This window comes from Rhinichthys klamathensis, unplaced genomic scaffold (genome assembly GCF_029890125.1).
Source record: "Rhinichthys klamathensis goyatoka isolate OS25496 unplaced genomic scaffold, OSU_Roscu_1.1 h1tg000060l_1, whole genome shotgun sequence".
NCBI classification, from domain to species: Eukaryota; Metazoa; Chordata; class Actinopteri; order Cypriniformes; family Leuciscidae; genus Rhinichthys; species Rhinichthys klamathensis.
Window position 1 is genome coordinate 1,280,059 of NW_026606605.1, and position 24,601 is coordinate 1,304,659.

At 38.2% G+C, this 24,601-nt stretch overlaps 2 protein-coding genes across 2 annotated transcripts in view; both read right to left on the minus strand.

Annotated features, from left to right (window-relative positions):
• LOC130084254 (elongation factor 1-alpha-like) overlaps positions 1-24,601 on the minus strand; it is a 163,716-nt gene that overhangs the window by 59,843 nt on the left and 79,272 nt on the right. The gene's annotated exons all lie outside the window — the stretch shown is intronic.
• kiaa0319l (KIAA0319-like ortholog) lies at positions 710-23,674 on the minus strand. The gene is made up of 22 exons (XM_056249490.1): positions 23,547-23,674; positions 21,450-21,585; positions 21,200-21,317; positions 14,895-15,229; positions 13,738-13,981; positions 13,503-13,601; positions 13,333-13,424; positions 11,285-11,372; positions 11,091-11,183; positions 10,338-10,470; positions 8,904-9,132; positions 7,613-7,736; positions 7,371-7,503; positions 6,321-6,469; positions 5,838-5,989; positions 5,507-5,645; positions 4,272-4,431; positions 3,151-3,293; positions 2,945-3,067; positions 2,300-2,390; positions 2,117-2,205; positions 710-971 (listed from the first exon to the last, which is right to left on the minus strand). Exons 3-22 carry the CDS (start codon positions 21,294-21,296, stop codon positions 775-777), a joined length of 2,910 nt encoding a protein of 969 aa, XP_056105465.1. The 5' UTR covers positions 21,297-21,317; positions 21,450-21,585; positions 23,547-23,674; the 3' UTR covers positions 710-774.

The window sequence follows — 24,601 nt, forward strand, 5'->3', positions numbered from 1 at the left end:
AGCCAAGTGTAACAAAACATGATTTATTATTTGGCGGCTGTTCCGGTTTGAGTAAGTCAGACCCCATCTTGTCATATTCATCCTCAAAACCAGAGCGGGTAAGAGACTGGCTCCAGTGCAACATCCAATACAATTTCCAGTGTAAGATATTCCTCCGTAAAGAAAAGAAACCCTTGACAAACATGGCTATTATGCTGCAGACGTCACTTTTGCTGGTGTTTAAAGGGGCAAGACTGCAGAGTAGCACACGCACGTCTCAATCTAATACATGCAAACCATGAAAAAATAAACAAATCTTGCCTTCTCATGCAGTCATACATGGCACTGTTGGGTGCCTAAGGACTCATCCCTCTGCATTATTACCAAAAGTAAAAATATACAAATTATTAGACATGCCAGGCTGTGTTTGGATGTGACAGGCTGCCTGTCATATCAGGAAGTGTCGTAGGAAGGGGACAGTGAGGCAGGCTCAGTTATCCGCGGTGAGATGAGACATTCTGGCGGGGAACAGTTCCTCAGGGAGCTACTTTGAAATGCTCAACTACATAAATCTCGGCATGAAGTAGGAACATTCTCATTGTCTTTTGAGGTGCATGGCTCTACAGATCTGACCATTCGGGTTTAAATGCATTTTCATTTCGGCTCAGACTGGGCTGCGATTCAACCCGAGGATGCAGGTGCAGAGGTCATTCCTGAAGTCCCGCAGTCGTGACACGTGTCATGGATGAGGGGTGAACAGTGCGTTGGTGCGATACGAGAGGTTGGGTCTGTGTGCTAAAGCAGCTCGTCTTTTTGTTTTTTGGGTTTATGAGGACCTTGGCCGTTACGCAGAGATCCGTTTTGGGGCGGCAGGAGTTTTCCACGCTCTCGATCGGACCACGGGATGCCGGCCTGGCCGTCGTCACTCTCCAGATCGGAGTCAGAGTGCATGAGCGCGGAGGATGAGGGAGCAGGAACGGACTTCAAGCGACCTGGAGGAATCAGTCGAGGACAGGATGAAGCATCTTAGCCATGGAGGGTTCAAATAAACTAGGGCTGTCAATTTAACACATTCATTTAAAGGGGTGATGAACTGAGAAATCAAATTTTCCTTGAGCTTTTGACATCTAAGAGGTCATCATATTATAAGAATATCCTGTAAGTTTCAGAACTGAAAACGTCCTTGTTAGTCCAATAAAAGCTTTTATTGACACCAGGCTCAGCAAACGACTCGTTTTTCAAAGTGGGGAACTATGACGACAAAGAGGATAAAACACCACCCCCGCAGAAGAAGATCAACGCCTACTTCAACACGGCCGGTTTAGCCCCGCCCACCGATTCGCGCATTACACCAAAATCATTATAATATGCAAAACTGTTATCCACTCACAGCAGTGGGCGTTTACTTCCAAGTCTTCAATGCGAGACGCCCATAAAAACCGAGCGTTTTTGAGCTAGGCTCAAAACTAGGGTAGAAAATAGCCTATTACTTATTCATTTTGATGTTTTTGAATGTAAAAACCAAGCGAACGTCATAAGTTGACCTCAGACAACAATATAAAAAAATATAAAAAGCCAGTTCATGACCCCTTTAATTTAAAATAATTTATTCATTTAAAATAAAAAAATATAAAGTGAATAAAATATTAAAAAGCATTATTAATACTGTTCCAAATATATTGACTACGGTTCAAAAGTTTGGAGTCGGTAAGATTTTTGAATGTTTTTGAAAAGTCTCAAATGTAATATTGTGAAATATATTTCAAAATGTCACTTATTGGCATTTCTTCTTATTGTTATTATTGTTGAAAACTGTTGCTTAATGTTTTGTACAAACTGCAATAATTTTTTGGGGGGATTCTTTGATGAATAGAAAGTTCAAAAGGACAGCATTTATTTGAAATAGAAATATTTTGTAACGTTATAATGTATTAACATTGTATGATCAATTTAATGCATCCTTGCTGAATAAAAATATAATAATAAAAAAAAAATCTTACTGCCCCTAAATCTCTTCAATGGTAGTGTATATTCAATTCTTTACTCTGTCTTTGGAAATACATTTTTAAATAAGTGATTAATTACGTAATTTATTCATTTAAAACATTGTTCAGCGGCTGCCAGATCATTTTATTACCAGGTCTTGGTAACTGTAATTCCAGAGCCTCTTGTTCATCCCCATCCAGCATTTTATAGCGGCTCTTTCGTCTCCCTTTGCTCTTCCGTCTGCTCGAGACACCAAGAACACTTTTAATAAACACTAGCAATAAACTCCAAATAGAAAACCTAATAAACAGTTTATCATTTGTCTAACCCTTACCTTCGACAGCAGCACACAATACCCCATATTACAGTCGCTATGCCAACCACGGTCATGAATGATGCTATCGTCACATATAATACGCTCCATTCTGAAAGAAAACATAAACAGGCCATTAAACCACATCACACAACTTTCTTTAGTGTGTATTGTTGCTGTGTGAGCATGAAAAGCATGTCGGCAAAGTTGCAAAGAAACGCCTCCATTGTAGTTTTGAGTTTTCTTCCCAGGAATAAACACGTCACAATATTTCTAATTTAAATAATTCCCGCCCAAGCTAAATAAAGGGGCGGGGCCTGATTGAGTTAGTTAGTAGTGTGTTGAATCTCACGGTTATGGTAAGCGGCGTGACATTTTTCAAACACACTCAAAGCAGTTGACCAATCACAACACACTGATCCAGCCGACCAATCAGAGCACATCATGCTTTTCAGAAGGAGGAGTTTATAGAGACAGGAACTAAACAAAGCGTTACTGACAGACTGGGAAGAGAGGAGCTGCAACAATGGAGAATATGTGAAAAATTGTGTTTTTTGAAAGTTCAAGCATGAAAACTTATTCTAGTTGAGCCAGAAAAAAAAAATCAAAGGCATAATAGGTCCTCTTTAAAGCAGATTCCCTCAACAATTTGTAGTGTCCCCTCACCACAGTTGCTCACAGCATCCCCAAAATAAGTACTGAATAAATTCTCCATCCAGAACGGGTGGCACACGCAACGTCTGGTAAAGGAGTCACATTCCCCGTGACTGGAGCAGTTCAGCTGGCAGACTGGGGAAAGATCAGACGGTTAATACATGACCACTGCTACAATATAAACATGGGTTAATAGGTCGTTTAATATGAATACTCACTAACTGTGTCCACTCGCCGGGCCCTAAAAATAAGGAATTCATTTTTTTGCTTGCGAAATTTGTTGCGTAGTTCCATAGCAACACTATGGCCAGTCAATGGAGGTCGTCCAGGACCTCCAGATACCAGAAATACCAGGCGAGTGCTGTAAAGTACATAAGTAATCATCATATATGCAACATATATCACATAAAACAGCTTTTATAAAACTTCTGATATGACTGGAACATGTGAGTGTGCATGATTTTAAACATTTACTTCAAAAGTACTGTATAGAGTGCTGCAGGGATGACAAATTTGGTTACAAGTTAGCATTTTAGCACTTCCGGTTCCATTCATAGTTATTTACACCGATGCCTCATTATTGGCTGTTTCTATGGGCCGCTGTACGTATGGAACGGTCAAAGCCATGAAAATTCGAGAGCAAGTTGACTGAGCATCTGCAACCAGAGTTATACTTATGTATGAATATCTACGTATATCTGCAATAGACTTCAGCAGATGATTTTGCTAAACTAACACAATACAAGACGAAGGCGTCAGCTAACACAACATTAAAAGTTACCATAGTAAATGTAAAAACATTAAAAAGTACCATAGTAAAAACCTATAATACATATAAAAACAAACAAACATTCTCACCAGTGAAAGGTTATACTTTTTTTTCGGGAATTTAAATCTCTAAAATTTCTGCAAACTATTATAACTCGAATTTTCAGGGGAAATGTTTTCACACAAAGACTGAAAGCAAGAGTTGTGAGAATCTTAGTGATGGTGTCGTTGAAGCTGCGACTGTAATGTCGTTTTATTATAGCCTATGTTTAGCTTTTCACTTCTGCTGCTGGAATTTAGGCTTCAAAATTCATAATATGTGTGTTATTTTGTGAAAATTATCACGATGAACAAAATGTGCAAGAATCATAAACTTTTGTTGATCACAGAGTTTATTTGAAGAAATACAGCAATACGTCATCACTGCAGCGCTATATTCTATTTATGTGAAAACAAAGTTCTTCTGTGGTTTCTTTACAGTACCATCAAGCAATTTAATCAGATCAGTGGAGATGAGGCGTTAACTTTAGCGCTGCCTATAAAGCCTTAACTTGCGCTAAGCCGGACTTACCTGTGCTCATTGAAAGCGCTAATCTCTCGCACAATGATGTCACTGTCCAAGACTCCCAGAAGGACGCCAACCTGCCTGATGAACATATCCTTCTGTCTGCGGGACACCTTATCCACAGGAACGTCTAGGATCAGCTCCACCAAGTCTCGCACATAAACATCTGAGGAAGAACGTGAGAATTATAGTATAATTTAATATATTTTACTTAAAAGGGTTCTTTTATGCTTTTTTTTTGTGTCACTGTGTAATGTTGCTGTTTGAGCATGAAAAATGTCTGCAAAGTTGCATAACACAAAGTTCCTCCAGCGGGAGTTATTCTCTATATCAGTGTCAGTGTTTCTGAACTCCCTGAAACGCCTCCATTGTAGTCTTGAGTTTTCTTCCGGGAACGAACACGTCACAATATTCCTCATTTAAAGGGGACCTGTTATGCTAAATTCACTTTCATAAGGCGTTTGAACACATGTGTATCCACAGCGTGTGTAAACATAAACAACCAGCCTATAATGGTTGGTTGTGTCTCCGGTTGAACGCGCTGAACACAAGGCTGAACACAGCTACTGACAATTTCTGACATTTTGGCTCCGCCCTCTTCTGGAAAGGGGAGGGGAGCTGCAGCTCATTTGCATTTAAAGAGACACATAAAAACTGTGTGTTTTTGCTCACATCAAATAGGGGCAAATTTGAAAAAATAAAATAAATGATCAGTGGGGTATTTAAAAAAAATACTTAAATATTTTTGTATTTTGAAACTTCAAAGACACATTCTGGGGACACCAGAGACTTATATTACATCTTGTGAAAAGGGGCATAATAGGTCCTCTTTAAAGGGGCGGGGCCTGGTTGAGTTAGTTAGTTAGTAGTGTGTTGAAACTGGCGGTTATGGTAAGGGGCGGGACATTTCTCAAACACGCTCAAAGCGACTGCCTTATCACAACACACTGATCCAGCCGACCAATCAGAGCGCATTGTGCTTATCAGAAGGAGGAGCTTCATAGAGACAGGAACTAAACAGAGCGTTACTGACAGACTGGGAAGAGAGGAGCCGCAACAATATCAGAGATGTGGAAATATAAAGTGTTTTTTTTTTACATTAAAACAACCAATTCTAGTAGAGCCCAAAAACAAAATCAAGACTTTGAATGCTCAAACAGCAACATTGCACACTAAAGAAAGTTGAAAATATAATAGAACCTCTTTAATACAATGCTATTAAAAATGGCAAGCATACAGACCTGGTCGAACCTCTACAGTGCCTTTGTCAGCATGGGTCTTTCCCTTACTGTCAGTTACAGTCAGGGTGAAACTGTACTTCCCTTCCACCAGATTACCAATAAAAAGCACTGCCTGGTGGTCAGAGTTATTCAGGACATCCTAGAAGAGAAAAACAGAGGGCACATTTCAACAGTGTCGTTTTCTGGTCCTGATTAATGGCTCCTCAATCTTTGAGGAACTGTACCAAATTAACCGGTTTGCCTTGTTCTGTCACCACCTCACAGTATGCTTGAATATTCACCAGAGCTATGAATCTAATGTGAATGCCACTGCTTTATAAACAGTACTGACCCCTGCAGCCGGGCTTGTGTCTTCACGGGTCCAGAGGTAGCTGATGCTACCCTTATCATCTGATGATCGAGAACCGTCCAGAACCGCTGTACGGATGGGAAGAGTGATCGGAGGACTGGACAGCACTTTGGCAACAGGTGGCTGATCATCCTCTGATTTGAACAAGCCAAAAGCAAAATTATTTCTAATATGACAGACCACAACAGAACTAAACCAGTGGTTCTCAACCTCTCCTGCAGGGACCCCATGACAGGCCATATTTTTGTTTTAACCCTGAAATGGCACACCTGATTCAATTATTAAAGGCTCAAAGGCTTAATGTGTAGCTGACTAATTGAATCAGGTGTGCCATTTCAGGGTAAAAACAAAAACATGTCCTATTGGGGGTCCCTGCGAGAGAAGGTTGAGAACCACTGAACTAAACGAAGTTTTCTAACTAACACCAACATAAAACTTTTCTTGGATTTAATTAAGGACGCACACCTTCTCGGACGATGACAGAGACGGTGTCAGAATTCTCCAGCGTCCTTTCATCCGTCACCGTCAACATGAAAATGTACTCGCCCTCTTGCAGACCCGTCACCACAGCAATCGCAGTGTCCGCATTTTCAATCTTCACCCCCTCTGGGCCCCTGTGACACCATCAAAAACATGTAAGCCACGAGTCTACAACTAAAATAACTACCTTACTACCCTGTACATTTGAAAAGTAAGACATTTGATACAAAAAGTAGGGATGTAAATCAATTAAAAATGAATTCAACATATGCAGATTAATTATTTAAAAATATTTTCATAATAATATTTTCTAAACAACAGTTCCCAAAGACATCACACTACTGTAGTAGATGAGTAAGCCATTGAATAGTAAATACTTTTTGTAATATGCAGTATATACATACAGTATACACACACTACTGGAAAAAAAATTGGTTTAAAAAGTTTAAATGTTTTTGTAAGGTCTCTAATTGCTCATGAAAGCTGCATTTATTTGATCAAAAATACAGCAGAAACAGTAATATTGTGAAATATTATTACAATTTAAAATAACCATTTTCTACTTTATTATATTTTAAAATGTAATTTATTCCTGTGATCAAAGCTGCATTTTCAGCATCATCACTCCAGTCTTCAGTGTCACATGATCCTTCAGAAATCATTCTTATATGCTGCATTCGTTGTGCTGCTTAAAATGTTCATTGAAACAGTGATGCATTTGTTTCAGGATTCTTTGATGAATAGAAAGTCCAAAAGCACAGCATTTATTTGAAACAGAAATTTTTCATAACATTATAAGTCTATACTGTCACTGTAGATCAATTGAATGTTAAATAAAAGTATTTCTTACAAAAAAATACTTTACAGACCCCAAATTTTGAATGGTACTGTATGTTAAATGTGTTAAATTGGCCTTAACAAAATAAATCCAGTCCATAAAATTAGACTGTACATTTTGTACAAGAACATTTTAATTATTACGAATTATAAATATTCATGAAATGAGCGCGGGAAGAGTGATCGTGTGTAACTGACGTGTTCTTTGTCCAGTGGTACGTGGCAATCTTTTGGTCGTCGGTGCTCTTGCTGCCGTCCAGTGTGGTGCGATCGACAGGCAGCGTCAGCTCCTTATCTGGACCAGCATCCGCTACAGGGGGCTTGTTATTCTCTGGAGGGATTTCACATAGAGAGAGAGAGAGATCAAGCTCAAACATAAGCTTCAAATGTAGATTTACAAGTTAAGTATGAATCATTGTGTCCTGCATTTAAAAAGATACCTGGCTGGACAATGACAGTGACCTGAGCCGTGTCTTGCTGGCCAGACGAGTCAGTGACGGTCAGCTGAAAGGTGTAGTCGCCCTCCTGCATGGCAGAAAGCTGCAGAGTGGCCGTCCTCACACCCTATGGAGAACAAATGCTCACTAATGCACTCAAAAATAATCAGCATAAATTGCATTCAAAATTGCAAGTCAATTTTTTTTTCTTTTTCTTTTTTTTAATAGAGATCACGATTCTGAACTGACAACTAAACAAAATAACATGTAATTTACTAGAGGTTCTGACAAAACGTTAATTGCTGCAGTCTATTTAAAAAAATATCTAATTAATTTGAATGAACTATTAAAAAAATCGGTTTGAATGAATGATTCAACGACTCACTCTTAAAAACTTGGGCTGTGTGCGAAATCACCCCTTAAACATGGCACTATTTGAGGGGACAGCAATTTGTAGTGGTGTCCGAAACCATAGTGGATGTTATCGTTTGCAGTCATTCAGTCCCACAATAGAGAATACCCATAATGCACTGTAACAGTCACGCCGAATGAATTACCACGTCTCGCCAGAAGATGGCGCCCCAGCTGAATCATCCATACATCCATTTCCAAAACCGCTGGTCCAATGAGGGTAGTTCAAGATAAATGTTTTCATTACTACTGGAGCTGCCAGTTTGCTACGTTTCAAATGATTACTTAACAGCAAACACAAACTATGCAAAAGCGGCAGCCCTTCCGGCACACACAGTGTCCGAATTCACTCACTCGTTTTCATTCACTCCTTCAACTGGACTATATTAGTGGACTAATGTAGGGAATAGTGAATGAGCTATAGAGGGCAATTTCGAACACAGGTTTGCACAACTGCATGAACAAATCTCTTGAGTGGATGATTCAATTACATGCATTCCACCTACTGGTGTAACAATGTAATGATACAATCTTTATTTGAAGTGAAGGTGATTTACTCTATTTTGATCGCTACTGTAGACATCAGTATTTATATACGAACGATCAACTTTTATCACAGTACTTCTGAGACAATTTGAATTATTGTAACAGAAATATTGATACTGTGTGGTTGAATAGACTGTTTGTGACGCTGTTTCACATCTGTACATGACAACCGCTCTCTTTGGGTCAGAACACAGATCTGAATGTTTGCTGTGATCGTACTTGTCAAAGGTTTAATAGACATAGCCGAATTGTCATCATTTAGGAATAAGATCGTGTGGGTGTTTGAATCGAGATTACGTCATCATGCAGCTCTATTGGCTTTGTGTTTCTCATGTACCTGCATCTCCACCACCTTGCCCTTGCTCTCAGGGCTGAGAGACCATTCATAGGACAGATTCTCATGGTCGTCAGTGCTTTGGTTGCCGTACAGTATGATATAGTTGTGTGGCAGTGTGATCACTTGGTTGGGTCCAGCGTTAGCTGTAGGCTTGTAGTCTGTGGCCTTGTTGACTAACAACATGGCTTGGGTTGAATTCTGAGCTCCATCCGAGTCAGTCACCGTGAGTCTGTTAGAGAAAAAATATGATATAGTATAACAACTTTTTTTATTTGTTGTTTATTTTGGAGTGTCTTTAAAGCTGCAGTCCGCAGTTTTTCCTCTTTGTCGCCATCTCTGTTCGAAATCTGCAAATGCAGTCATTCGCGGAATCATCAACTTTACGTGAGTTGTACCTCGACACCCTCGAGACGGCACAGCGCGGATGAACACAGTGTTTGAGGAGAGTGTGCGGCTGTCAGTCGCCGCGCCGGTGTCGATACTGGCATTCAGAATCACATATTATTATTTTTGGAAGTATGACCAACATCATAATTTTCAACGGAAAATGTCTGAACAAGTGAGTAACATCCACTTTTGTTCTGGTTCTGACATTGCAGTAAATCGCACTGATTAAATCTAACAATAGCTTATCATATCACGTAAAACCGTGCAAATTATACTTTGTTCTCAAATTGTTAATGTTAGACAACGTCAGCACTGCGTGACTACATGTAATGTCCTTCCGATATGTATCCTTGTTTTCGCATGGGTCCGGTTGCAGTCTCTTTTTTTCTGTAGCCACTCCGAAGTCCGAACGAAGTCTTTTGCATTTTACAGCGGGTGAATCTCTAGTTGTCACTGGTTATTGTCGTTTGAACCTTTCTGGATCCGCCATCAAATTGATAAGTTTAATTATATCAAGTGCTGTGAGAAAAGGCTATAAATCTCCACCTCCAACATCCTCACACGCAATATAGCCAACTAGCCGAGAGTCTTCTTTATGTGTACAGATGTGTGTGTGTACAGATGTGTGTGTGTACAGATGTGTGTGTGTACAGATGTGTGTGTGTACAGATGTGTGTGTGTGTGTGTGTACAGATGTGTGTGTGTACAGATGTGTGTGTACATATGTGTGTGTACAGATGTGATGTAATGACGCAAAGACATGCTCGAATCTCCCGTGGAAATCCACCAGTACCACTGGAATTAAAAACATTATTACAAGCTTACCGCTTTGAATCGAGTTAAGGCAAGCAGAGAGTTTTGAACACTGGCTGGTTATGTACTTGCTCAAATATGTATTTTGGATCATTTTTAACCCCAAAAAAGCTACGGACTGCAGCTTTAAACAGTTTGCCAGAGGACAGACTGGTTTGCTGGGTTTTGCAGTGGTTATCTGCTGAATATGCCCCGTAATACAGGGTATGTACAAAAAATGGATATAAGACATACCTGAAGGTGTAATTACCAGGAACCAGGTTTGTGAGGGTGAGAACAGCAGTATCACCTGAGGCCTTTTCTTCTCTGAGCGGCCCCTTCACCTCCTCCCAATGCCACGACACCACTTTATCATCATCAGTACTCACTGAGAAACAAGACATTAATGATCACAAATGTTTCATTAGACATTCTTGGCCACCGCAGAGAACATTATATTTAAAGATATTTCGCAATGTGTTAAAAGTAGGGGTGCACGATGTTTAATAAGCTATCACAATATTGTTTTTACTGTAAATTTAATCAATTAAATGCAACCTTGGTGAGCATTAAAAAACTTTTCAAAAACAAAATATTTTACTGATCCCAAATTTTTTGAAAGTTTCAATTAAATTGACATTTATTTGTATAGCGCTTTTCACAATACACATCATTTCAAAGCAGCTTTACAGAAAAAGCATGAGTTATATATATCAGAAATGTACAAATACAAATCACAGTTGGGCTAAAAATATATATTAATTTAAACAATGTAATAATTTAAGGCAGCAACAATGAGCTCTTAACAAATGACTATGCCATATAGAAGGTTTTAGCATTGGTGCATGTTGATTTAGAGTTTGCGTCCTCGCAGGAGTTGCCGGCGAAAGATAGAGTACATTTATTTATATTTATTTTTAAATAATGCAAGTAATATAATGGCTATTGTGGCTCATACAACAGTAAAAACTGGTTTAGTGAAAGCAAAAAAGAAAGTGTGATACGCACGTTGACCGTCAATCACAGTGGAGCTTGTAGGCAAGGAGATTTCCTGGTACTTTGGAGAAACTACAGCAACAGGTGGCTTATTCACTCGGGGCTCTGTAGAAGCAAGAAAAGCAGGACTTACATGGGCTGACCAAACAAAACTCTGAAAACTGATTCCAGCATACAATTAGCAGGTTCATCAATACTAAAGTTACCTGGTTTGACAGTAACGTTGACGTACCCCTCCCCATGAGCACCGTCACCATCCACTACCACCTCAAACTCATAGAGACCCACTGTCAGCTAAGAGAAACGTGGAATATTAATAGGAATGTTTAGAATATATATATATATATTCTGGGTCGGGTTGCACCAGCCGTTCGTAAAGTCCACACTAGAGGCTTAGTAACTACTAGCTAGTTTGTAACTAACTCTGTACTTTATTCCGTTGCACCATTTGTTCGTAAGGCAGAACGTAGCTAGTAGGTCGTAAACTCTCTGTAAAGTAGGCTAATATGACGTTTACCCTCAATGATCCATCAGCTTTCAAATACGTGAGCAGAAATTGTTTAAATGCTGGGAATTTCAGTTAATCCTTCATTCTAACTTCTTTTGCCTTACAGTAAAAAAAAACGTTTCCATTAAATAGGACCCTTAATCATGAATAAGTGTTTTTATATGTAAATAACATTCAGAAACTGTTAAGAATTGTTATGAAATTAATAAGGATAAATGGGACAGATGCACACACTGTAGGAAGGGTTCGTATTGATGAGCTGCTAACAAAGTAATCTATTCACATAATGTTCTCTCTCTTAAAATGTAAGCGAGTGCAAATGTCAGCATTATAATATATGTAGAATTGAAGTCTGTCAGGTAAAAGAAGAGCTTATTGATGCAGTAACCGTTACTCCTGATCGGAGGCTTCTGTAAATATTTAGTTTATACATAGAGTTACGCTTCAACTAAGTTTAATGGTGCAACGCAAAAATATTTAGTACTGCGTAAGTTGCATCTTAGTGCCCATTTACGTCAAAACTAGGCTAAGTTGTAACTTACGCACAGCTGGTGCAACCGGCCCCAGGGTAGGGTTGCACCAGCCGTTCGTAACTTCTTTCTTAAATTGTAACGTAAAGACCACACTAGAGGCTTAGTAACTACTAGCTAGTTTGTAACTAACTCTACTTTATTCCGTTGCACCATTTGTTCGTAAGGTAGAACTTAGCTAGTAGGTCGTTAACTCTCCGTAAAGTAATGCGTAGTCGCATAATATGACGTTTAGCCTCGATGAACCAATAGCAGCCTTCAAATACGTGAGCAGAAGTTGTGTTGAAATGCCGTGAATTTCAGTTTATCCTTCATTCTAACTTCTTTTGCCTCACGTTACTAACGGTAAAAATAAGTTTCCATTTAATACGATACTTGATCAAGAATAACATAAGTGTTTTTATATATAAATAACATTCAGAAACTGTATTTGAAATGAAATTAATAAGGATCAATAAATAAATATTCATACAAAAAACAAGAAATTACGTTTATTGATTATGACTGATATTTGACATGCACAACATGGACCGATGCACACAGCGGCGCTGTTTAGGACCTATTTTTTACAGTCTATGTTTAGGACGGGTTCGTGTTAAAGAGCTGCTAACAAAGTAATCTTTTCACATAATGTTCTCTCTCTTAAAATGTAAGCGAGTGTAAATGTCAGCATTATCATATTTGTCTAAGGAATTGAAGTCTGTCAGGTAAAAGAAGAGCTTATTGATGAAGTTCAGTCTGTCTGATATTTTATTCCAACCGTTACTCCTGATCGGAGCTGCCGTAAATATTTAGTTGGAACGTAGAGTTACGTTTAAACTAAGTTTAATGTTGCAACGGAAAAATATTTAGTAGTGCGTAAGTTGTAACTTAGTGCCCATTTACGTCAAAACTAGGCTAAGTTGTAACTTACGCACAGCTGGTGCAACCGGCCCCTGGGGTGAGTTAGTTACAAACTAGCTAGTAGTTACTAAGCCTCTAGTGTGGACTTTACGTTGCAATTTAAGAAAGAAGTTACGAACGGCTGGTGCAACCCTACCCAGGACACTAGCTCTCCAGGAGCAGGATTGGACAACCTAGGTCTAAAAGGTTTGATTTTATTTTATATATATATATATATATATATATATATATATATATATATATAACGTTTAGGCCAGGGGTGTCCAATCCTGCTCCTGAAGAGCTCCTGTAGACAATGAACACTTTTATTTACCTTACTGAGCTTAAGCGTCTTGCTGTGTTTACCCTCCATTTCTCCACTATAGTCTTTTGGATGTGTCCTCAAACGCCAGTCATAGTTAGCCCCTAAACAAAGGAATTAACAGAGAAATTATAACAAAGATAAAGGAGAAGCCAACTGCAATGGCGTATTTAGAGCAGTACCTGAAGGCGGCTCTGGCACTACAAAAGCATTCAGTTCCACCTCACTGCGGGGTAAAGTGACCTCCACATTTTTACCAGCAGACACGACCAGCTCCCGCACTGAAACAATTGGTACAATACGTCACAGATAAGTCTGCTTTGTAGACCTTGATTTTCATTCACTTTGAAAACCTCACATGAAAGGCAATAAATACGTACAGTACAACACAACACATAACTATAGAGTATGTCGTACCAGCTGGTGTTGTTGTTGGAGTCACTGAATGTGTGTCAGACGTGGACTGTGGAGACTGATTACTGTTGTTTAACGCTGAATGATCTCCAGTGTCTGCATCCAGTGTTGAATTATGCTCAGTTACTGAGACGGCTTCATGTTCGCCACTGCCACTGGTGGACTGGATGGAGATCTCACCGGGTGTGTGTGGAAGCGCTGCATCATGGGATGTGGTCAATGGCACTGTGGGTTTAACAGACATGTCCTGTGAGGGAGAAAATATCAGTTAGTTCACAGAGATAAGCTGCAAATCAAGAGTAAAAGTGCAAACTTTTATGCTTTAGGACAGTGGTATTAAAATTTAATTACAAATTTGTCCAAATAAACACAACATTATAATGTACAGTATTAAGCATTTTGAGACTTTATATTACATTTAACAGACTTATTAAATAAAACTTAAAAATAAACATTAGATGATGGCAAAGGTAATCTATATGTCTAAAATATGGGAAATTATATAAAATGAAATGCATATATGCTCCAAATAAAGAGTTGAAGTGCAAGTTTTTATGCTTCAGGACAGTGATATTACAATTATAAATAAATTATAAATAAATAAAATCCTATTTGAAAATTCCACTAGTCACCACAACATAATGTACAGTGATCTAAATGTAAAAAAAGGGGAAATGAGCATGCACAATTAAATGTAACAAATACAATATAAATAGAATAAAAAAAATATATTTTTGTCTAAATTTTGTCTAAATAATTTTGTCTAAATAAATTAAAAATAAATAAATAAAATCCGAAATTGTAAATGCAACAAGTCACCATATACAGTATAAAATAAAAGTCATATTCATTTTGAGATTTGCCATTAAATATGGGAAATGAGCATGCACAATTAAATATCCATTAATCAGACAATTTATACAGTATATGTTGCAAATCAACAGTTAGTGCAATATTTTATTCTTTAGGATAGTGGGTCTCATTCACTAGCTCATGTAGAATAATCCAGATTCATCAACATTAGAACGAGGGTAACCATAAGCATACGCACCCTGCCGGTGGATATTTTTAACACATCTATTAGTAAGAACACCTATATGCACTTATTAGTGAATGAGACCCACTACTGAACGCGTTCGAGATCATATAATATGGCTTACACGCTCCGTCTCCCGGATTACTCTGACATCCTCAGCGTTGAAAACGTCCCTCTTACTGCGCATGCCTGTGTTCAGATGCTGAAGAAGCCCCAGAGATTCTACATACGGCTGAGGAAGAGACCTAATGCCGCAGCCCTTCGTTCGAGTGCAGGTCAGCAACACACAGCGTCCACCGAGGCTCCACACGGCACCGCAGGAGGGCTTCATACAGCAGGATTCCCAGCATCGAGCCCCTAAATGGTCCACTGCCAGTGGCTGCCAGCCCAGACCGATGACGCTGCTCCAGTGGATACCCAGGACACCACCCGTTACTGTGCACATGCTGCCCGAAACCCCTGGGAGAGGGACAAACGAGGCAAAAATAAAGGTTGACAAGGAGAAAATAGAGCTATGAGGGAGAAAAGATTACTGAATATGGCAAAGCTATGACAATAAAGGTGTCAATGTTTTGGACTGTTTGCACTGGGATATCAAAAAAAGAAATATCAGGATACCAATAATCTGATAAATACTTTTATGTTAGGGCAGATAAGCGATAAATGGCTAAATTTGTCTAAAAAAAAATATATATATATATACATATACATATATATATATATATATATATATATATATATATAAAATCCATGGCTTTAAATGTCACAAGTGATTTTAGTTACCACAAAATTATAATGCACAGACTAAATAAATAAATTATATATTTCTCATTAAACTAAATTAAATTACCATGTGTCATCAAATATCCAATTTAGGATATGTATAAAAAAAACCTCTAATATTGTCTAATAACCAGTCTGATAGTAAAATTCTATACGATTTTGTCTAAATAAACTATCAACAAACAAGCAAATAAACAAATTATTTAATTTAATTAAATTCATCATTTAAATACCAAAAGTGACTTTAGTCACCACAACATTATAATGTACAGTATGGAAAAAAATATTTGGATTTGCTATACATTTAAAGGTGTTATTAAATTATTTTCATTAATAAATATTAAATTAAATAATACATTTGAATTTGTATTAAATTAAATGGAATAAAAAATAAATGAAAACTATTATTTTATCATTTTAAGTGAGCACAAGATATCAGCAAAGGTAATTTAAATCTAAAAAATAATAATATATTATACAATAACAAATAATCAGCATGAACAATTAAATATATGCTAATATTGGCAGATATATCAGAAGTAATATACAAAAAATTCATATGCAATGCAATTGGTTATTAAATAATATACAAAAAAAAAAACATATGCAATGCAATTGGTTATTAAATACAGAAAACACCAGGTCTCTCAATTAAGCTCAACTGCAGAGCTTAGAACAATAGGCTACTGACAGTCCATGCATGCAGACTCACATCTAGCCCTGATTGGATGGGAAATAATGCCTGTCCACTGCAAAACAAGGCTGTTTATCATACAGGTCACTAACACATTACACTTGTCGGCTGCACTGACAAGTTCCAGGAAGTCAGAGTCCAGTTAGACATCCACCCCCTTCCCCAATCCCTTCATAGACACGGTTTTGTCTCTGAAGACTGTTACCATGACAACAGAGGGTCGTTAATTATGGGGTGGCAGTGAAACTTAAACTGCAGGACACAGTTGGAAGCCCCACCCGTGTGGTTTTTCTTCGGGGTGGGGGACTATAGGCCTGTTGTGCGATTTCCCCCCTTTGTGAAAACGAACACAGTGTGTCCATTATGCTTCCCACTTTGTAATCCTCCTAATCAGTGCCATCACTCATCACCGCAACAAGTCACAAACATATACATGCTACAGGCCAACAATGTTCTAACATCCAACTAGTCAAATAATGCTGCTGACTGAAAATAGGCCACCTTCCGTCAACACAACGGAACTATTTTCAGGCGCTGCGTCATATCATTACGCCTGCTGCACTCATGGTACGGCAGTGAAGTTTCTTGATTATTACGCAGGAATGAGAGTATAGTTCCTAGCCATATCAGCCTAGAAAATCGCAACTTTACATTTTCCGTCGGTCTTAGTGCACGATGTAACTACAGAAGAGTCAAGTTTTAAGTAGGAAAAATATCGAAACTCTTTGGTCATTTTGTTTTTAGAAATGCTAATGGTCTTGTCCACTTCAATGATGTATGCTAAGCTATGCTAAAAGTGGTACCGCCAGAACCGGAGATCGGCTGAATGGATTCAAAAACGGTAAAACTCAACAGTTTAACTCTGGGGGAGTTGTAAAATGAGCCTATTTCCAAATAAAAGTGGAGTATCCCTTTAAGGTACAAAACCTGCATGGTAGGGGTGTCCCCGACTAAGGATTTTCATAGTCGAATCAGATTCGTCAGGTCCTGCCTATAGTCGACTAATAGTCGAATCATGTGTGTGGTGTTGGGGAGGGGGCGGGGCTTTAACATTTTAAAGCCGCGATGTACAGAACATCACACAAAGATATAGAAGAAAATGTATAAAAACATTTTGGATCAATAAAACTAAGAAATAACATAAATAACTGCAGAAAGGCCACACTGCAGATAGGATTTGCATTTCACATGCAAATCAAATTAAATCGGCTGAATTGCCTGTACGAGCATGCTCTATGTAGGCCTACAGCGCATCGATGCACTGAAAAATAATCAACAATTAAGAACATAATATACTTTTATAATAAATAAAAATACAAAACGAAATAAGTCAGAATCAAATCACAAGAAGCAGAACAAATGTGTGCAAAATGCCTAAAGTGCAGGGGAACAAATATTCAAAACACAAGTCACAATTCACAAATAGTTAAATTAGATCACCCTGAGTGATCAATTAATAAAATAAAAATAAAGAAATTATTAAAATAACGAAAGTATGGCCAGGATTGTCAACTTTGTCTTTTTAACTGCAGAAACAACAATAAACGCTAAACTGGAGCGGCAGTCTTTTTAGCTATAACGTGTTCACAGTATCCAAAAATCTAATTAGAACCGGCTGAAATGTTTTGAAATCACTTATCCATACCTGATCGAAAAAACGAAATCCAGTCTTTCAATCGGCCTGTGTCCTTTTGAGTCTTTTCAAATTGTGTGCGCGGATAAAATATACATTCTAAAACGCTTAACGTGAAAAACGCTTAACGGCTTTGTCCTAAAACTGTTATATTAAAAGATCAAATTCTGTACACACCTTATATTAATAAAGCATACTATATAGCTTACAGAAAAGCAGATGAGCCCAGAATATGAACGCAACGCGTTTTATTATAACTTAGGCTACGTTAAGCATTTTCCTCCCATAGAAAACCGTTAAAGAAAAAGCTTTACGTGACTTTCAATAGGAGAAACGCGTTGCGTTCATATTCTGGGTTCATCTGCTTATCTGCACATAGAATGGTTTCTTAAGGTGTGTAGCCTACTGTGTACATACATTAAGCACCTACAAGTGCCATTTAAGCGTTTTAAAAGCTTTTTTTCACGTTAAGCGTTTTAGAACGTCCCGAGGAAAACCAACCTGTTAACGTTGGCCGGCAGAAGTGCTTTCCTGATGCTAAATCCAGCCTTGGAGTGTATCCTTTCTGATGGTGTGCATCTTTAGATTGTCTTATCCCAGACATTTTTAAAGATTTAAATCCCTGCCGACAAGACGCTCCTCTGTCGGTCACGGATATCGAAAGTGAAACTTAAATCTGTCACGGGGTGTTTGGATTTATTCACCCTGCGCGCACGTTAAAATATTTATTAAAAGCTTCTTTCTTTGCACATTTTTATCGACAGCATTATCATAATAGGCTGTATATTAACATATTGACAGAAAACCAGTAGTTCTATGTGAAATCAGACATTGAGCACACTCATATAGCCAAAATGACATAATCCTCGTTTAATAACACATCTGCGAAGATTCGACCGTGAGATTGGTAGTCGAATCAGGCTCCTCCTATCGAAGCATCGAATCTTCGACTATTCGGGGTCACCCCTACTGCATGGTGTGCATTTTTTGCATTAAATAAGAGATCTAGCACTAAAATGTGTTTTTGAACTCAAGCTGAGCGCTCGTGTCCGCTGCTATCAGTGTCATGGATACATAGTGTCTCTTGTGGCGGCGCGCGCACAGTCTTCACTCTGACGCGCTCTTCAATCTATCACAGTTGCGGAGACTCTCTATTCATTCCGGTGAAATTTCAAAATAAAATGCACAAAAACGTGTCCCTGCTTGATATAGACTGTAACCACTGATGAACATATTCAGTTTTGATGAGAGAGAAAAAACTTAGAACCTGTAACCTCTGACACGCTTGGCAAAAGATCTACCACTAGACCATTAAAGGACTCAAACAAAACTTGCGGATCGATGCATTTATTTACGGGTTGAGAGGCTCATTCTCTTTTCCTTTTCCTAGTCTCTTCCGACTGCGTTTTCTTTGCTTTTTCCATCGTCGAGTATCACGTCTGAAATGCGCGCAAGTGTCTTTGTGCTTCATGTTGTGGTTGATGTGTGTGATGTCGTTGCCGTAAAGCATGTCGTGATTCTTGCCAGATTTGTCGGGGGCGCTCCTCTCAAACTTGCATTGCTGGTTTTTCCAGCGGCGTCCCCCCCAAGCTTTACTACCAGGATGATTCGCACTACTATGTGTTTGTTTACCACCGAAATGACTTTGAAGCTGTTATATTAAGGTACCATTCTTGCATAGTGTGCCTTTAAAGGGGTCATATAATGCCATTTTTGTACAAGCTAATATGATTCTATAGGGTCTAAATTAAAAGTTTGTAATATACTTTAATTACAAATTCTCATTAGTATTGTAAGAAAAGAGTTATTTTACCTGGTCAAAAACAGCTCTGTTTTCAGCACGCCGTTTCAGTGCATATGACTTTAAATGATAATGAGCTTTGCTCACCCCGCCCCTCTGTTCTGCGCATACACGTTTGTAACACAATAACCATAACGCATTGTTCATTATAAACGTGGGATTATGAATTATATGGAGAACGTCGTACATAGAAAACATGCAGTAATGTACCCTGAGTGTAAACCTTAGACGCATTCATCGTGAAGCGATTTGCAAAGATTAATATATTAATATAAAGTTTAATAAAACGTTACACTCACTTCAGTTGTTCTAGAGGTTCAGCAGTAACACGAATAGCTGGTACCGATCCTTTATTCAGGAGCAGCTTCTTAGCAAAACCAGCTTTATACTGACCCTCGTTTATAAAGCAGTCTGCTGAGAAATGATTCGCGCAAACATGAAAGCATTGACGTTGCTCGTGGGGAATATTCCCTTCGAAAACAAACACAGCCACTGCGTCTTCAGCGGTTCGGATTTAGGAACATTAAAATGACTGCTGTGTTCGTTATTACACCCAAGAACAGAACACCACAATCGCTTAGACGCCATTCTGCTCATAGACAGTGCTCCAGCATATCAACAATGACCGCGCCGGTCCGCACGGAGTATGATTGACAGCTCCCTCATGAGCGAGGGCGGGTCTGTGTTGAAACGCGCCTGTCAATCAACAATCGTGGGAGGGGCTTCCGAGCGTGTGACGTCACAAGGTCGAACGGCTCGATTTGAGGCAGGGGAAAACATATAAGGAGATTAAAACAAAAACACTGGATGGATTTTTATCATTATATGATCCTTGTGTACAGGCACTGCCAACACACATTTCAGTACAATCAACTTGTGAAAGTGCATGTACCATTATATGACCCCTTTAAAGGGTTAGTTCACGCAAAAATGAAAACGCTTCATCAGAACGTAGGCTCACTATTGGCCAGCATCACACTCATGACCAGCGTCGGCCAATAGTGAGCCTACGTTCTGACGAAGCGCTGCGCTGTTGCACTACGTGAACTCACTCAGAGGATGAATAGTTGAATAAAGTTATTTTTGTTTTTATTGCGCACAAAAAGTATTCTCGTCGCTTAATAAACTTAAGGTTGAGCCACTTTAGTCACTCAGACTATTTTTACTATCTTTCTGGGCCGGCAGGTTTCAATTACAATAGAAGCCTATGGAGGAGTGAGCCAGCTCTCAGATTTAATAAAAAATATCTTAATTTGTGTTGCGAAGATGAACAAAAGTCTTACGGGGTTGGAACAACATGAGGGAGAGAAATTACTGACAGAATTTTCATTTTTGGGTGAACTAACCCTTTAAATGTATAATTTTTTTGGGGTCCAGACCAAAAGAACTAAGAGAACCGAACTATAAGTGTGAACACCCCCTTAATTATCATGCAGTTCTTTAGATCATTCTTCTTATGCCACTGATTTGGAGTTATTTCATACAGAGATCACAGAAATGACTACGGGACTTGCTTACCAGAGACTGAACAGAAGAAATACAGACAGCTCAGGTACAGTGAGGTAAACTGGACGGGCCATTTCCATCTGCGCATCCTCAGCTCCGCATTGAGCATCTTCTAACTAAGAGCACAGACCTTGGAAAGAAAAAAAAAGATATCAAACTCGTACAGCGAATTCATCTTACGTACATTAAACAAAAGCCAAGACTACAACAGACATTAGTTTGTGTTGTAGTTGCTTGCAATAGCAGAGAATGTTTGTCAAACCTTTCCCCAAAAATGATCCAGAAACCCCAGCGCTACAGGGAGGTAAATGATGTGAGATGTGAGCAGACAGGGGAAGAGTCGTCCACACAAACACCTCCTGAAGCCACAGCCGCATGGCACCACAGCGCTGCCAATTCTGTTGGACAATTCATATTAAACAAACGGGGCGAGAGATTTAGGGCAAAAATCTTAGCTCAGTGTTGATAAAAGCAACAAACTTTTATGTATCAATGTGTCCTAATCTAATTAATACTTTTCCATTATTATTTTGATTTACTGACAACTCAGACAATACTGCAATATCAAAAATATGACAATTTGGTGATGCCACATAAAAAAAAATGCTGTCAGATCGATTAATCACAATTAATAAAAGTTTGTGTTTATATAATATATGCACAGTACGTTACATATATGTGTATAAATATATGTGTGTATACATAGAAACACAGCCACGCATGCACACACACATACATATATATATGTTTATATATACACATATTATATAAACACTTTTATGTTAGATGCGATTAATCGCAATTAATCTATTTGACAGGACTAATATATATATATATATATATATTCATAAAACTTGTATGTTAGATGTGAAATAATCGATTTGACACCACTAATATATTTACAAACTTTTGTTAGATGCGATTAATCAATTTGACAGCACTAAAAAGTAATTTAAAATAAATAGAATAAAAATAATGAATATATAATATTACATATTATTATACATACAAGTATATATAATACAAATAAAACAATATAAATTATTAAATATATTCTCAAACATATTTAAAATTAATATTTAATTTAACAATCTAAAGCCAGGCTTATGCAGATGTCACAACTTATGAGGAAGTAAGAAACTGAAATAAACTATTTTTGGAGAAAATATGTCACTTGACTGAAAAATAAAAACAAAAGCTCAAATCTCAAAGACGTTTGGTTACATTACTTCACAAACAGTAACATACTTCTTAAAATGTCAAACAAACAATGGCTGGTTTTATCAGGGTGTGAAGGAATGAACAGAGATAGTTCTCACACACACACACACACACACACACACACAAACTATTCCCTAAGTCATTTAATCACCCGCATATTGTTTCCAACCTGTACACTTTCAATCTTCTGTGGAACAAAAAAGGAGATGGTTTGGCAGAATGGCAGTTTCAATCATCGTTCGTTTTAAATACATAATTCTACATACAATGAAAGTGAAAGGTGACAGAAGCAGTTTTTCCACAGAAGAAAGACTGTCCTTCGCGGTTTTAGCAACATACAGGCGAATTAATGACGGCAGAATTCGCATTTATGGATGACTTCCTTTAAACCCACTTCATGTATATCAAAATAGTTCAAAGAGAGTTTCTAAAGCACACTGGTTTTAAATCTTTTGATGTTATGATGGACAGACAAGTCTGTCAGACGCGCCGCAAACGCGATGGTGTGACAGTATCGCGTCGCGTCGCGTTTGAGACAGAGACAGGTGTGTGTACAAGACGTGTTAAGATCCGGGCTGGCAAGCTGTCATTACAGGCCTTCTATGCGCCAACACAAATACAATTACAAGTAAACGGATTCATTAGGGTAATTCATGCAGGTTTTATTTACCGTATGAGCGCATGCTGAGTTTGCAATGTCATTTAACTGAGTGACCGGATAATTAAGAAATGTCGATGACAACATGTTAAAATAATCAAATTAATATTTTACTGTATGGCACTAATCATCTTCACTGTTTTCATTATATTTAAAATGGATGTCAGTTCAGAATCTTAATGCGTTTTTAATACACTATTTACAAGTTGGACACGCTCACATTGCGCACTGATGCATATTAAATGTATAGGTTAACCCCCAAAAACGTCACGTTTAGTCGAAATTATGTATTTTGCTTCTTTTTATGCATGACTGGTTGAAGCTCGCGCGTATAATGCAGTTTTTGGTTATTACCAGTGGACAGGTTGCTAACAGCTGTTTAGTGTTAGTTACCACTAACTCACGAACGAGCCAACATCATCACGCGACTCTGTGTTTATCGATATATTGTGACAAACAGTGTCAAAATATGTCACTCACCTGCTCAATGTCAAGTCAGATTACTGTGGCGCAAAATGACATTATAGCCTTACAGCAGGACCTGTTTTCATCTCGATCTGGGTCAGTAATCTCTCACACTCACACGGACGGAAACAGACGCGCGCTCACGGCGAACCGTCGCATTTCCGCCCCGCACACCGAGTCGTCGTTTTAAAACGTTGGAATTCGATCACAAAACAGACCTTCAGTGCAAGTTATCAATATATAAAATCATCAATAGAGTTTTAAAAATACAATTCATTTAGGAAATTATAACGCAACGAATATGCCACTCACAAACATGGCCGAAAACATTACCCGAAACGTCACTTCCGTTTTTAATTTCTCGCTCCAATATATAAAACCTATTATATATATGATATATAATATCAGATTTATATCTGTATATGTTATAGCTAGGGTTAAAACGTATATAAAACAATATTTTCTGACATCTGAAAACTGAATCCCTTTTAAAAGCATTTTATTGTTTTCGTTTGTTTTGTTTTTTTCATGTGTGTTAGCGCTGGTTTCTGGACTCTTTTTTCCCCAGATATTATTTCACCACACCAGAGAGCGCTGTTTATCTTACTTGCTGGCCTTTAGCTCTCTCTCTCTCTCTCTCTCTCTCTCTGACGACCAGTCTCACATTAAAAACTGACTGTCTCCGGTTTGCCTCCATCTGTCCCTATTTAATGTAAATAGGCTATAAGGCGGGGAATGCAAGCCCACGCACATGTAGACCTACAGTAGGCTACTATTAAAAAATTTGGACTGGTGTGGGGAAAATTAGCTATGTAGGGAAATATAAATGTTATACGTATGACATAAAAATGCTATACACAAACAAAAATTAATATTATTATGTTTTTTTCCTAGCAATGAGCCAGAGAAAAAAGCAGGGCCCTCATGAATCGGAGAATGCCAAGAGCGTGCGTGCAGAGCTGTAATCTAGGCAAAAGGTGGCTTTTGAAAAACAGCAGATATCATACATAATTCACATATTTTATTTGTGTTATATAGTTTTGTGTTTTCCATAGGCCTATAGTTCTTTC